Source organism: Babylonia areolata, chromosome 1, assembly GCF_041734735.1.
Source record: "Babylonia areolata isolate BAREFJ2019XMU chromosome 1, ASM4173473v1, whole genome shotgun sequence".
In the NCBI taxonomy this organism is placed as follows: Eukaryota; Metazoa; Mollusca; class Gastropoda; order Neogastropoda; family Buccinidae; genus Babylonia; species Babylonia areolata.
The window spans coordinates 82923684-82939746 of record NC_134876.1 but is presented as its reverse complement, the minus strand read 5'-3'; the positions used below and the strand labels follow the sequence as shown (position 1 = coordinate 82939746).

The window sequence follows — 16063 nt, the reverse complement described above, 5'->3', positions numbered from 1 at the left end:
AGTATCATTGTTAAGTTTCTGTTGACTGTGAGCAGTGGCAGTGATGGCAGAGGTGGTAAAGGTACACAGACAGTAAGGTATAAATGTCCTATTTATGTGCAATGAAGGCTAATGCATTTAACCAGATACAGGTCTGCATATGTGATCTTTCTTCTCTTTTTTTTTTTTTTTTTTTACAATGAAAAAAAAAATTTTTTATTTTTTAATGACTTGGGAAGGAGGGGTGGGGGTGGGGGGGAATCCCATTTCACACTGCCACTGCTGCTCTTTCTGTACACTGCACATATGGAAACTTTGTGTGTGGTATTTTTTGTAATTTTCTTTGTTTTTGTTGCTGTTGCCATTACTATGTTGCTGATGAGGAAATATTCAGATTCCTTAAAAGAGGAGAGGGGTGAGTGTGCTTTGCACTTGTAATCCATTATAAATGTTGTTTTCATGGTGTATATGTTGAAACATCCCTGCAGTTTGGTGAAGTTCACTGCCAGTTGACAGTTTTGAGAATGAGGGAAGTTGATGTATAGTTCCTGCAGCATGTGGTGCATTGTTGTGAAGACCAAAACTGACAAGTAGTCTGTACAGACACATCTGTGTGTTTACCTGTCCAGTGTACACTGTTACAGGCCTGTGTTTGGTTGTACTGTTTGCTTCATAATAAATATTTGGAAAAAAAAATCTGAAATGCTTCAGAACACATGTGATTGTTTATGGATTGACTGATTGATTGGTCAGGATTACTTGATTGATATGAATCTGTTGGGGGTGGGGGGTGGGGTGACAGAGGGGGGGTGGGGGGACTGGTTTCCAGGACTGTTGCACAAGTCTTGAAAAACTTCTTTTCAGAGATGGAAAAGTCTGGTGAAACAGCTGGGTTACCATAGTGTGAATACAGTATTTTGTATGAGCAGAAACCCTCACTGCTCAACAGCAGTATAAATCATATGCAGTAAAAGGAAATGTAATACTTTCTGTCACAACCTATGGCTGTGTGTGAAATTAGGGTTGATCTCCCTAGGGAGAGTGCAGTGCAGCACCACCCTTGTTCTTTCTCTTTTTATATGTCACAATCACCAGCTTAATGATAAAAAAGTATATGTGCTTTAAAAAAAAAAAAAATTAATAACAATAAAAGGACATTTGGTACACCCAATCTAATGATACTAAAGCCCTGGGCGTTTACTATGAAAAACACAATGACATATGCACACTAAAAACACACAAGTACACCTGTACTCACAAATCCCTCCACTCCAACTCCATCTCACAAAACCCATTCCACACAAGATGTAGGAGGGATGATGACCGGAGCTGGCAAGATGGAGAGTAATGATGCAGAAGCTCAGAAAAGTAAGAAGGAGCCATGCCATTCATGAATTTGTAGCACAGAGAGAGAGTTTGTAATCTGTTCTTTTCTAAATAGGTAACCAGTGGAGGGAATGAAGGATAGGAGTAATATAAGCAGATTTGGGAGAACGCAAGACAAGTTGTGCAGCATGGTATTGGACTCTCTGAAGTCAGGATAACAAGTTGGGGCATCCAGCGAGCAAGGAATCACAGTAGTCAAGCCTAGGTAGGACTAGGGAACAGATAAGGGTTTTTGTTGCATCTTGAGGCTTATTCTGCCTAACTCTAGGTAGCAGATTTGACAGTTTTAATTTGAAGAAGATTTTTTGTTTTGTTTTTTATTGTTGCTGAAAACATGTCATTAATTCTTACACACACACATTCTCTCTCTTTCTCTCTCTCTCTCTCTCTCACTCTCTCACACAGATAACAAAACCAATGAACATCATACACTTTTATTCATATTCTGAAATAATACACTTTTCATGTGCCTTAATACCACATACGATTTTTTCTCAAAGAAAACCACCTTCCAGTTTTATATGAAAACAGAGCTGGTATCCTGTTCCTTGGCCCTAATGACCATGGCTGTGATGGCTGACTGACTTTTTTTCCCCTGACAACTCCCAATGTGACAATCACTGGTTGTCAGGTGGCACAGAAATATAACAGCTGTCTGACTGAATAAATGTCTTTACATTGGCTGAATTATAGCACAAAATGAAGCCTTTTGGTTTCCATGTGTTCTCATTTTTGTAGTACGTATCCCTCCTAAACAAACAGGATTCTACAGATTGATCTCAGATGACTTGCTTTGATTGTTGAGCTTTCTAGCCCCCTTGGTGTTTCTCTGCTGATCTCTGCGCCCCCTTGGTGTTGCTCACTTACCTCTAATCCCCTTTGGTGTTATCTCCTAATCTCTAACTTTGGCCCCCTCCCAACAATTGGTAAATGCCATGATGCCTGTGCTGACTAACACGTTTCTGTTCTAGCACACTGTTCAAACTGCCTTTCTGTCCCGACACACTGTGATCCCCCCTTCACACTTCCTGTCCTGACAGACACACTGTGATCTCACCAACACACTTCCTGTCCTGGCACACAGTAATCTCCCCTCTGACATACAGTGATCTCCCCTACCTCTGAAACACAGCCAACAAATTTCCCACAATTCTTTTGTACACTTTCAGAGTGCTGTATAAATGAATGGTACAGACTGTGTTGTGAGGACAGTAAAAAGTCACAGTACAGATAGCACTATATTTCTGTGTCAAGTGAGTGATTTTCCCCTTCTTTCTGAGGCACAAAACATATATATGAACAACGCTAGCTCTGTGACAAGATTCTATCTCCCAAACAATACAGTAATGGTCAACAACTGTCAGCCTTTGGAGTCTTTGTTCCCTTTCTTTCCTCTGGCCTGCCAGCATCCTGCACTAGTCCTTTAATCACAGATGTGAAAATAAAAACAACAAACAACAGAAGGCGAGAAAAGACAGACTTGCAGAAATTGTACTTCACCATTCACAAGGTAAGTGGATGTTTGGAAAGGAAATGATGACAAACAAAAACTGTGAAGAAAATTTGGATTTATAAAACAAAATAAAAAGTTGGTTGTCATAGCAGCAAAGCAAGCAAGGAAAATTTTGTTTGAAAAGAAAAAGAAAAATGTGTGGTGGGATCTTGTGGGTAGAATGATGTTATTCTCATTCTGACACCCAAAGTCTTCGCACAAGCATTGGGTACACCTCGCTGGTCTGTCCCAGGCCTTCCATTCCCACCCAGGCACAGAAATCTATGGGCACTTATTTCTCTCTCATTTAGGACAATTCTGATGCTTCAGGGAGCTGTGTGATGCTGGTGAAACAACCCAATTCATGACATGGATATCACAGTTCATAATTATTATATACATAGATGTCAGAGTTTCACTTTACTAATATCACAGCTTGGGTATGTTGACCTGTGCATGACAGGCAAGACACATCAGAACAACAGCACTCATTCTCTGTTGCTAACTTTTCCAACAAGGAATAGCAAACAAAAACTTCATTTTTCACACATCTGAAACTACATCCCAAGGAACTCACTGTGGTCGAAAAAAAATTACAACACAGAATCATTGCATGATTTTCTGAGTAGTCGCTCTCTGTAAAGCATAGGGCTGATGTTTCAGTGAATGTGAGGACTCCTGACAAGCCTGTGAGTGGTTTCATTGTCTTTGATACATTCAACCAGAGGGTCCACTGTTAGCAGTATCCATCATCATCAGGAATCAAGAAGACAGACATGTCAGCAAGTAAGAGAAGAGGAAACACAATGCTGAAGCTGTTATTGTGTGGATGTCAGTTATTCAATAAGAGTCTGGCAGTCATTCCAAAATTACAAATGTTTTAATCCAAAAACTCAGTTGGGACACATAGAAAATGGCCAAGATGTGGCAGTCCTTTCAAAACCAATCTGATCGTCATTTTATGACGAGGCATGATAGTGTTTTAACACAAGATGTGACTGTCATTGTACAAAAAGATGCAAAATGACCAGGTGTGATGGCCAGTACAAGATGGAAGGACTGAGGGAGGGAGACAAAGCAGTGTTCGATCAGTGGTCTGAGTTTAATCCTTCTTGGTTTCCGTCTCTGGAGCACCGTTGGTCTTCTCCTCTCCATCACCCTCCTCTGCAATGGGTGATGCCTGCAAGACAACAAGACAGTGTTGGTTATCACTACATGGTCACTGTTTTTGTCAGTATGTGTGCATGTCATCTTTACCAATTACATGTGTATGTGGTTGTCATTTCTGTTTGTATGTCATTTTTGCTAGAGCTGCTTTATGTACAAGTATCACCCTGACAAACCGTTTTTGCTTCTCTGTGCAGGGTTTCTGTTTGTATATTATGTGTGCTTGTTCATGTGTGAGTAGGATGGGTGCATGCACATGCACGGGTGTGTGTGTATGTGTATGTGCACATGTGTGCTTGCAAATACATGAGCAAGCATGTACATTTGCATCTATGTGAGTGTTTATGAACAAGTGTGTATTAATGTGTAGGATTGTGAACAGATGTGTATAAGTGTGGAGAGAGAGAGAGAGAGATAGGTGTTGGAAAGGGGTAAGATTCTCACCTTGCCAGTGTCAGTTTTCTCCAGGTCCTGAGAGGGGTCAGGTTGCTTCTTCTTCTCTGTCTGGATGACATCCCAGAAGTCCTTCTCCGCTTTCGCATACAAATCCTCATCAAGCGGGGCTTCTTCGTCGTCGGCCGCCTTCGCATCCTCCTCCTGCACACACACACACACACACACACAGAGATTACTTTAATATTGTTTCCTTTGGACTGGCTACAATATGGGTTCACTGATGAATATATACATCTCTCCCCACCCATGCCCCCCATGCCCCACACTCGATGGCAATGCATCAGTACCACCCTGCCCACCCACTCTGTAACCCATGACCTTTCCAAGCTACACTCCCAACATCCTCACACTACCACCCTCCCCACCATCTCTGCACTCCATGGTAGTGCATTAGCTGCACCCTCCCCATCCAACCTGTAACCCATGACCCTTCCAGAAAAGCTACCTTCATCCCCCCTCCAACCCTCCCCATCCAACCTGTAACCCATGACCCTTCCAGAAAAGCTACCTTCATCCCCCTCCAACCCTCCCCATCCAACCTGTAACCCATGACCCTTCCAGAAAAGCTACCTTCATCCCCCTCCAACCCTCCCCATCCAACCTGTAACCCATGACCCTTCCAGAAAAGCTACCTTCATCCCCCTCCAACCCTCCCCATCCAACCTGTAACCCATGACCCTTCCAGAAAAGCTACCTTCATCCCCCCTCCAACCCTCCCCATCCACCCTGTAACCCATGACCCTTCCAGAAAAGCTACCTTCATCCCCCCTCCAACCCTCCCCATCCAACCTGTAACCCATGACCCTTCCAGAAAAGCTGCCTTCATCCCCCCTCCAACCCTCCCCATCTAACCTGTAACCCATGACCCTTCCAGAAAAGCTACCTTCATCCCCCCTCAAACCCTCCCCATCCAACCTGTAACCCATGACCCTTCCAGAAAAGCTACCTTCATCCCCCCTCCAACCCTCCCCATCCACCCTGTAACCCATGACCTTTCCAAGCTACCCCCATCTCCTCACACCCTCCCCCACCCACCTTGCCGTCCTGCTGACTCTTGCTGCGCTCCTTCAGCTTCATCTCCCGGTGACGCGCGTCCAGGATCTTCTCACGCCGTGTCTCTCTCTCAAACATCTGCACACCAACAGCACAGTCACTGTGCACGTAGCGTTCCTCTCAATATACACTTTTTATGTAAATACATGTGTGCACAGGCATGTGTGTGTGTGTGTGTGTGTGTGTGTGTGTGTGTGTGTGTGTGTGTGCTTGTGTGAGTGTATGTGTATGTGTATGTGTATGTGTGTGTGCATGCATGTGGTGTGCATGTTATGCTTATGCTGGATTTTCCTTGTGTATGCCTGCTGTGCTCATACTGATTTTTTGTCTTTACCAAATTTCTTTATATTTTTTTGTCTAGAACTGTGGTAGACTTTTCTCTTCATCTGTATGAGCAAAGTACAATTGGGACAGCAGATGCATGGCTCTCTGTGGACAGCAGGACTGTTTATAATACACACATCGATGTGTTCATGTTGCCCCACGTCTCATTCTTATGCTGATGACACTCAACTCCAGAAGAGTGATACCCCTGAAAAATTGTTGTCGCTCTTGCAAGAAACATCCGACTGCTTCCTGGACATTCAAAACTGGATGACTCGAAACAAGTTACAATTGAATGCGGACAAAACTGAAGCAATGATCATAGGAACTAAACACAAACTCGCTTTCATCACAATTTACACAATCAAACTTGGCAGTACATCCATCCCTCTTTCCACGTCAGTCAGGAACCTCGGTGTTGTCCTTGACAATACACTGTCCATGCAAAAATTTATCAGTCAGACATGTCAGTCCTGCTACTGTCAACTGCAGCGCATCAGTGCCATCCGGAAATATCTGTCCACTGACGCAACATCTAGACTTGTTGTTTCTCTCATTCTCTCTCGCCTTGACTACTCTAACTCTCTATTGTCTGATTTGCCTGCTTCATCCATTCAGTCCCTTCAGCGCATACAAAACTCTGCTGCCCAACTCATCCTCAGAAAGAAAAGATCTGAGCACATGACTCCTCTTTTCAACATCTCCACTGGCTATCTGTCTCACACTGAATAAAGTACAAGATCAGCACTCTACGTTATAGATGCATTCACAAAACTGCCCCTTCCTATCTCTGCGGCTGCCTTCACCTCTGCACTCCATCTCGCTCACTACGATCGGCTTCGGATCCACTCTATTTACGCATACCCAGATTAAAACACTTGACTGTTGGCTGCCGTTCTTTCTCTGTCTCTGGACCTTGCGATTGGAATGAACTTCCTCTTTCACTTCGTCAAGTCTCCACACTCAGCTCTTTCAAGTCTGGCCTTAAAACCCGCCTCTTCCCAAAATAGCCTCCCTTGCCAGCCCTTCCTTGTCTTTAGTTTCTACAGTTTTAGAGTTATGCATGCCTGTGAATGACTGGTGCGAAAGCGCTTTGATTTGTCTCTGCACAAGATTCAGCGCTATATAAATACCATTATTATTATTATTATTATTATTATATTATCCCCCACCCTCACTCTCCATACCCATTGTATGAGTGCGTAAATGTGTGCAAAAATGAATGAATGCATACATGTCTAAATCACCTTGTAAGGAAGATACGTCCATGTGAAGAAGAAGAAGCAGAAGGAGTATTCACACAGAGACAGATGAGGCACCCCCTCCTCCACACACACACACACACACACCACACTCTGCCTGCGAGTTCTTTCAGTCTCTCTGTGTTCAAACTAAAGTGCACAGTTGTGTGTACAACAGCAATAAACAAAGGCAGTGTGCGGGGCCAACTCACGTTGGTGACCAGGTTCTTTTCGTTTCTCTGCAGAGTGTACAGCCCCTCGGACAGCTCCAGCAGGGTGGTGGTGCCATCTTTGGAGCCGCAGGCCACCAGACGCCCTTGTTCCTGAACCCGCAGACTGTTCAACGGAACGTCAGACACCTGCACACACATACATATATATATTTTTTGACACCACATGACTTTCTCCTATTCTGGATACAATACAGTATTCTCTATTCTGATTTTCATAACTCACACATGCGTTAAGCTATCTGACACACACAGAAGTGTCTAAAACATACCTATCTCACAAACACACATACACACTGTAACTGACACCCCAGAGCACATATGAAACAGAAAGGTGTGCTTATAGACTAATTGCCCACCTGTCACACTGGCAGACATACCTGTAGACTAAGTGTGGGGTCGTTCTGTTTGAAGATGATGTCCCACACATCCATCGTACCATCCATCTTTGTGATGAAGAACACAGACGGCCTGATGGGACTCCAGCATCCATCTGTCAGATATGATGAGTATTGTCTGCACAGAAACATTCATCAGATAATGTGATGATTATTGTCTGTATAGGAACAACCACATCTGCCTGGTGTAAGGACTATTGTTTGCATTGAAAGAATCACATATATAGTGTCAATTCATGTATCATGTGTAATGAATATTGTCTGCATTGAAAGAATCGCATAGTATCATTCTATAAGGTGTGATGAGTATTGTTTGTACAGAAACAATCACTACAGTATCCATCTGTCAGGTATGACAAGTATTATCTGCATGTAAACAATCACTTTAAAAAATGTATTGTCCAAGCAAAGGTTAGTGTTGTGCATTGTGAAAAAGAGGTCCGTTAAATGTTTCTTTGAAAATATGTCTTTGACAAATGTCAGCACTGTGTCTCTTTCAAAACAAGGGTCTGATGAGGGGCAAATGTCAACACTGTACATGTCAGGTTGAAGAAAAACAATATCATCTGAGGCAAACATTGCTTTCTTTACAATAAAGTGTTTGTTTGGAAAAAAAAAAAAAAAAGAAGTCAAGACAGACACAGAAATACAGAAGACACATATACAAAAGGAAAGATATATGAAGACCACTGGTGAACATATGAAACAGATAAATAAAGACACAGCTTGGCATATGAAACAGGCACATAAAGACACAGGTGGACATATGAAGCAGGCACATAAAGATACAGGTGGACATATGAAGCAGAACTGACTCACTTGCTCCACATGATGGAGGATTCCCTGATGTCTTCTGACCAGATCTGTGTAAACACAATACCAAAGGTCAGAATCCTAAACCCTTCACACCTTTCACTTTCTACATAATGTCTGACCACATTTGTAAATGCACAACACTGAATATCAGTGCCTTAAACTCACACACACTTCACTTACTGTATACCATTTGAACAGCTCTGTACACACACAACACCAAAGGTCAGTGGCTTAATCTGACACACAACTTCACTTATTATGTAACATCTCACAGATCTATATACTGGGGTACACAATACCAAAAGTCTGCATCTTAAATTCTTCACACCTTTCACTTACTTTATACCCTCTGATTAGATCTGTACACTGGACACCAAAGATCAGTGTCCTTAACTTGCACACCCTTCACTAACTACATACCTTCTGACCAGATTTATATACACACACAAAATACTGATGGCTAGTGCCCCAAATTCACACCCCCTCCATTTACTCCATGTGTTTTGACCAGATCTGGACAGAGAACTGAAACTGATTGAAATGGTGACTTACTCTGGCACACCAGTCGCCCACACTGAGGAAGTTTTTGGGGAAATGTGTGTTTCTCTGCAGAGCATAGACAGGGCCGATGTGTCCTGTGAAGTTGGCGACGATCTTTTCCATAGGTGTCTTGGCTTTTCTGTTGCACGACATGATGACTCCTTGCTCTGTGCCAACCATGAACTTGGTGGGCTGCACACACATATGCATGTAACACACACACACACACACACACACACACACACACACACACACACACACACACACATCTTATAATTATTGTTAAAACTGTATTCAATAATGAAACAAAACTTTTCTGTAATTAAACAATCATGCCAAGCACATTTTTATTTCCAGTCAAAAACAACAACACTATTATTCTAGAACATTTCCGTTTTCCAAAGAATCTTCTTCATTTTCTTCTTCTTCTTCTTTGTCAGATGGACACCCCAGTCTCTTTGATGAAGGCAGCTGTATGCTGCAGGTAATCAAAACAGCCACAGAGCTTCTGGGTATTTTCCAAAGAATTAGTTACCACTATCCCCCCACCCCCTCCATACTCCCTCCTTCTCACTTTTTGCATGGGCTCCTGTTACTCTTTACACACACACACACACACACACACACACACACACACACACACACACACACACACACACACACACACACACACACACACACACACACACACACACACACACATCTTATATTGCTTGAAATGCTTTCCAGAATGAAAATGTACGTAAATAATCTTGCCAAACATATTTTCACAAGCACCTCAAAAACACCAGGGCTCTTAACACCTCATTTTCCCCTCAGCTGAGTTACCGCTATACCCCCACTCAAACACCTCCAGATTTCCTCTCTCACTCTTGTCCAGGTACAGTGTCTCTGTAGGTTCCTGACTCTCAGTCTGCCACACCAGTTAACCCTGCACCCTATCCTCCTCCTCACCAGTCACAAACAAACAGGCACACACAGACTCACCATGGTGGGTTCATATTCCAGACTGTAGGCTCCCTGGGCCTTGCTAAACTCCTGTTTCTTGTCCAGGTACAGTGTCTCTGTAGGTTCTCCCATCTTCCGGATGTCCCACCACAAGACCTGGCCATCGGTGGAGGCGGAGAAGCACTCTGTGCCTGTCTTGGACTGGATCCAGATGGTTTTGTAGGCAGGGTCACGGTGGCTCTGTTCAATGGGGGTCATCTCCACAGGCTGCGACCCTTTTCTTGTGTCCCAGTACGCTGCAGGCAGCACATGTGAGGTGTTCTTGTCAGGTTATGAACCACACACACACACACACACACACACACACACACACACACACACACATGCAGACAGACACACACAGGCACAGACACAGAAACACACACACAGACCACACATTGTGTTCTTGTAAGGTTATACAGACACAGACATACACAGACACACAGACACAGACACAGACACAGACACACACACATGTTCACACACTAAGACTGGTTCAGAGATGGAACAAAAAATGAAGGGGGGGGGGGGAGACAGAGAAAGAGAGAGAAAAAAGACAGAGAGAGAGAGAGAGGAAAAGAGAGAGAAGACAGACAGACAGACAGACAGACCAATCTGTCCATAAAAGCAGCCACCCAGCAAGAATGTGGGAAAGAGAGACAAGGACACAGGGAGACAGACAGACAGACCTATCTGTCCATTATAGCAGCCGCCCAGCAGAATGTGGGAATCTTTGGGGTTGTACTCCAGACACACCAAAGGGGACACTGGTTTCAGGGTGATCTCAGGTTTATTGGGGTTCTCTGCAACACAAAGTCCACTCCTTCACTTGGGGTTTCAGTCTGCCACTTCACAGGGTCTGCCAGGATACATAACACATCAGCACAACCACACAGCTTTCAGCAATGTTTTTGGCATTTGTGTCAGTTGAAATTCATCAGAATGCCATGTCCACATCAGGCTCAACAAAAACACAGCGCTCACATTATTGTTTTGATTTGGGGACAAAATATGCACAAATGGGCAATTTGCAAGAATCCTATGAAGCACACACACAAAAAAATCCTGACAACATGTGTAGAAAAATTAAGCAATTGATATGGGGATATAACACTATTACTGGAGGTGTGTATGTGTGTGTGTGTGTGTGCACACGCACTTGTGTGTACACACATGTATACATGTATGGGTGTATATGTGTGTGTGCGCTCATGCACAGGTGTGTATGTGTGTGTTCTTCAGTTTAACACACACACACATATGTGTGGGGTGGTGGGGGTGGCTTGGGGGATGTATGCAAAGATGCATGTGTGCCTGTGAGTGTGTATGAGTACATGACATGAATTGAGCTCTTTCATTTTGAATCAATGCTTTTTGGTAATTAAAAACTGAGCAGCACCAAACTGTCACAACTAAATATGTAATGCAAAGGGACAACATCACCAAGAGCAACACAGTACAAAACACCAACAGAAGAGCACAAGGCAGGACTGACCGACGTCCCAGATGTAGGAGTCCATGCTGGTGTCAGGGCCAGAGCCCTGGAAGTCCAGGTTGCAGTATGCCACCGCCAGCTTGCGAGGACCATCTGGGAACCAGGAGATGTGTGTCGCTGTTCTCTTGATCTCGTTGGGGTCTCTGTGCAGGGCAAACATTAAAAATTTTCTTTATCTCATTTGGTTCTCCATACAGACACAATTTGACAAAACATAAAACATAATGCAACACAAACATCTCATTTCTCCCTTGGCTCTCTGTACAGTACAACACAACATGACATGACACTACACAAACATCTCTTTTTTTTCTCTTGGTTTTCTGTGCAGTGCAACATGACAAGACAAACATCTCTAAACTCACTTGATCCTCGGTACTACAAAACACAACACAGATAACAATAAATGCAAGTCAATCCAATTGTTCACATCCACTTTGCAAACACATCCACACTTTGAAAACAAGTCTGATGTCAAATTTCATGCAAATTGAGCAATATGTAGCAAGGTAGAGATCTGTGCCACCACCTCACATTTCCATTCAATTGCACTTCAGCCACAAAGTTCAAACACCAGGCAAAAACAGACTGTAGTAATCACTCATGTCTGCTAGTAATCACTCATGTCTGCTAGTAATCACTCATGTCTGCTAGTAGCCTCGACCTCAGCTATTAGATCAGAGCTGAGTGACTGCATTTCCTACCCCATATTGGTAGGAACAGTGCAATGATCCTAAAAATGGTGCCAAATGTAACAGGTAGAAAACTTGATATATGATGTCTCTGAATCTACTCCAACAACACAACTTGATCAGAACAATGGGTTATGCGCAGCCTAAATCAACAGGTTTTAACCCCTTGACTGCTGAACTTCGATGAAATGAGGTCAGTGTGGCATGAATTTGAAGTGTAATCAGTGCACTTTGTATACATTTCAGTGTTGAGATTGGTTTTGCCAAACAAAAGGAAGACGAAAAAAATAAAGGTAGGCAACAGACATATTGACCTGTCAATACTTCACTGACAAGCATGCATATCAGCAGCAGTCAAGAGGTTAGAATAAAGAAGTATGATGTAGAGTTGAGTGCATGCAGGGGAGAACATAGATTTGCCAAATAAGCACGCCAAAATACAAAATACAAAAATTATCCATCCCACTAACTGGGTACAGTGCTAGTCATAGAAGTGATCCATGCCATCACCATCACACTGGGTAAGAAAATCTAGGAAATAATTATGTTTGGGACCACTACTAATTAAGGAACTATCAGCCACTTCCTGACAGAGGCAGTTTCATCTACTGAGTTATAGCTGCTTTCAACAGGGACACTGACCTGAACACATTGATTGTTTTGGCTGAAGGAGTTTCATCAACTTCATCCACATGTACATCCTCAAAGTATTCTTCATAGATGTCAATGGCATTATTCTGTCTGATGCAGTGCTCCATAACCTGTCAGAAAACATCATCAACACCTAGTAAGCATCAGCACCAACAGTGACAAAGAATCTTCTGATGAAGAACAGTTATTTAATGTCATCTGACAAACAATGAACAATGGTGATACACCATCATCTGATGAACAATGAACAATAGTGATACAAAATCACCAGATAAGTGATGAACAACAGTGAGTTTGGATAAGGCTTATGAGGGTGGTTACTTCAATTCAAACACATGACATAATTAAAGCAAATATAATACTAGATTTTCAAAAAGCAAGTTAGTAAGTTTTCAATAACAACAAAAATACCCTACTAAACATGCAGACAAATAAAAAAAAGATAAATCTGACTTCACTTACTAAGAAAAAAAACTTATCCCCAAGCCCAAAACAAAATGCTAGTAAACTTTTCTGTAAAAAGATACCATAATTATTGCAACAGATTTTGCCAACTCATAACATAGGAAGCCACAGAAAACAAAGCTGTCCAGGTGAAGTGACAAGTGACACATCAGCACAAGGCAGACAAGAGGCATTAACTCACCCCTCCCAGGTTCTGAATGGTCTGGATGTAGACTTCATCCTTCTCCACTTTCTTCCTGAAGCGGGTCACCTGCTCCAGCTCATGGGGGTTGACGTCTTTGGGCCACCCGCCCTCCGTGTGGTTGATACCTCGTGACCCTGTCTCAAAGCGCTCTGTATTCACCTGCACACGTTCACACCCATGGCTGTAACTACCACCACCAATAGTTGCATCTATGTAGTGCTAAGTGTTTGTGGAAACAAAGCACTTTCAACCCAACTTTCACATGCATGTGTAACTCTGAAATAAAGGGATGAAAAGACAAAACTTATAAATACATGTATATAGAAGGATAGAAAAACTATAGTGGTTTTATTTGAAAAGAGGTAGGTTTTTAAGGCCAGACTTGAAAGAGTTGAGTGAAAGGATCTGATAAAGCAAAAGAGGGAAACCGTTCAAAGTGTAAGGTCTAGAGACAGAAGGAGTGGTTGCCGATTGTGGAGTATTTGCATCTGACAGTATGCACCAGAAGCTGATTGCAGAGAGTGAGATTACAATCAATCATCAATGTCACCCTGCACACACCCACACTTCCTCATAATGAGGTGCATGTTGCCCACACACAGGTCTACACTTTCTTATAGTGAGGTGCATGTGTGCCCTGAATACACCAACACTTCCTTATTATAAGCTGTATGTTGCCCAGCACATGTCTACAATTATCTATAATGAGGTGCATGTTGCCAAACATAATTATGCACCTGAATACTAATGACAATGACAACAATAATGAAGTAATGATGTGCATGTATAATAAGAATTGAAAAATGAAAATAAGGAGGTACATGCTGCCCTGCATACATCTACACAGCCTTGTAATCAGGTGTATGTATGCAGATACGCCAGAGTCAAAATACCTTTGTGTTTACCTGGCATATGTATGCTTTCTAAACTGTGACACTGGTTTCCTTCTGATCTGTTTCTCTTCTTTACTCTCTCTCTTTCTCTGTGTGTGCATACATCCTGTGAGTGCATGCCAGGGCATGTGCATAAAGAAAGACACTAACCTCATGTTCTGACATTTCCTGCACACACTGGATGCCAATGTCCACAGGGTTGCGCTCAATGAAGTTGTCAGCCTCTGTGGGATCAGGCGTGATGTCCACATGAAGCTCTGCAGGTCGGTCAGAGAAGTTGCACTGTCGGCCAAACTCTGACCTCTTTTTGGTGTATACGTAAACGATCTCCATGGTGGAGATTGACTGTCTTATCTCACTGCAGAGAAATGTAAAACATGAGCTCATGAGCAAATACAATATAGAACACTCATTGGTTCAACAACAATTGTACACCATTTTAAAATTCTACAAACACACATGTATGAGCATACATATGTACAAATGCTAACACACACACACACACACACACACACACACACACCTTTACAGCATTGCATTTTTCATCTCTGTGGATTAAACTTCTGCATATTCAACTAATACCAAGATAGGTTTGATACCCATGATTAATAATGTTATCTTATATTTTTGGGTGTGCATCTTGTATGGTATGGTGTAATCAGTTATAATTGTTCATAGGATTTTCCTCCCCTTGACGCTAATGAAGTAAATTATATGAGACCAAGACAGTTTAACACTCTCCTTATGTGTAAGGCCCCCAGCTTCCTCCTTCAATAATCATCCACTCCTCTTTTTTGGTTTTGTTTTTTTGTTTTTTGGTAAGACATAAGGCAGCAATGTACAGGTCTGGATTATCATTGTGGCATGTGTTGGCTGTTCATTCCATGAAGTGATGAGCACAAGCTCTTCTAGCAATGTTAATTTTCTATTTGAAAACTTTATCAATGATATCAGTTTGAAAATATATTTGTCACATAGTTCCCCCCCCCCCCCCCTCTATTTTCATGTTACAGATTCTCACAATGTATCATGATAATACAAGTGTTGACTCTCAAAATGGGGGAGGGGGGGGGGGGGGGTAGGAAGAGGCGAGGTGGAGAAGAAGAAGAAGAAGAAGAAGGTGCGGCTTAATTTCGTGGAACAAGGAAATATGATTCTAAGCACAACAGTAATTTTGATATGTGCAATGAAAACGTGCACAATGCATTTATGTTGGAAATATTGTAACAACAATTGTCACACCTGCCGAACAACAAGCTAAATCTGTATAGTCTACAGAATCTTCACAATGATGAAGGCGGTAGTCAAGGGAAAGAAGAAGAAGAATCCCAATCACTATGGTGAAGGCATATCAAGTTCGAGTGGTTATTTTGCACAGTTACGACTAAATTCGACAAAAATATTCAGTTCATGTGAAGCGTTAATGCTCACAGTTATTCCTTAATATTAAAAGTAATCGACGTAAAAACAAGCATGGCATCTTACCAGGTAAAAAGCTGTTTATGTCTGCGGGTCGGGCTTTTCTATTTCAGCTTCTCACAGCCCAGCTTGGCTTGAATGGTTACTACTGGCAACCTATCAGAACAGGAAACCCTATTTGCCAGCAATGCGCAT

At 42.5% G+C, this 16063-nt stretch overlaps 1 protein-coding gene across 1 annotated transcript; it reads right to left on the bottom strand.

Moving 5' to 3' along the window:
• Positions 1 to 1783: 1783 nt before the first annotated feature.
• LOC143288406 (dynein intermediate chain 3, ciliary-like) lies at positions 1784 to 16061 on the bottom strand. Its single transcript, XM_076596842.1, has 14 exons — positions 15935 to 16061; positions 14600 to 14807; positions 13554 to 13715; positions 12899 to 13017; positions 11565 to 11707; positions 10759 to 10872; positions 10070 to 10326; positions 9095 to 9274; positions 8546 to 8589; positions 7709 to 7844; positions 7311 to 7457; positions 5516 to 5611; positions 4469 to 4621; positions 1784 to 4037 (listed from the first exon to the last, which is right to left on the bottom strand). The coding sequence occupies exons 2-14, from the start codon at positions 14780 to 14782 to the stop codon at positions 3960 to 3962; spliced, it is 1812 nt and encodes a 603-aa protein (XP_076452957.1). The 5' UTR covers positions 14783 to 14807; positions 15935 to 16061; the 3' UTR covers positions 1784 to 3959.
• Between the last annotated feature and the right edge of the window lie 2 nt (positions 16062 to 16063).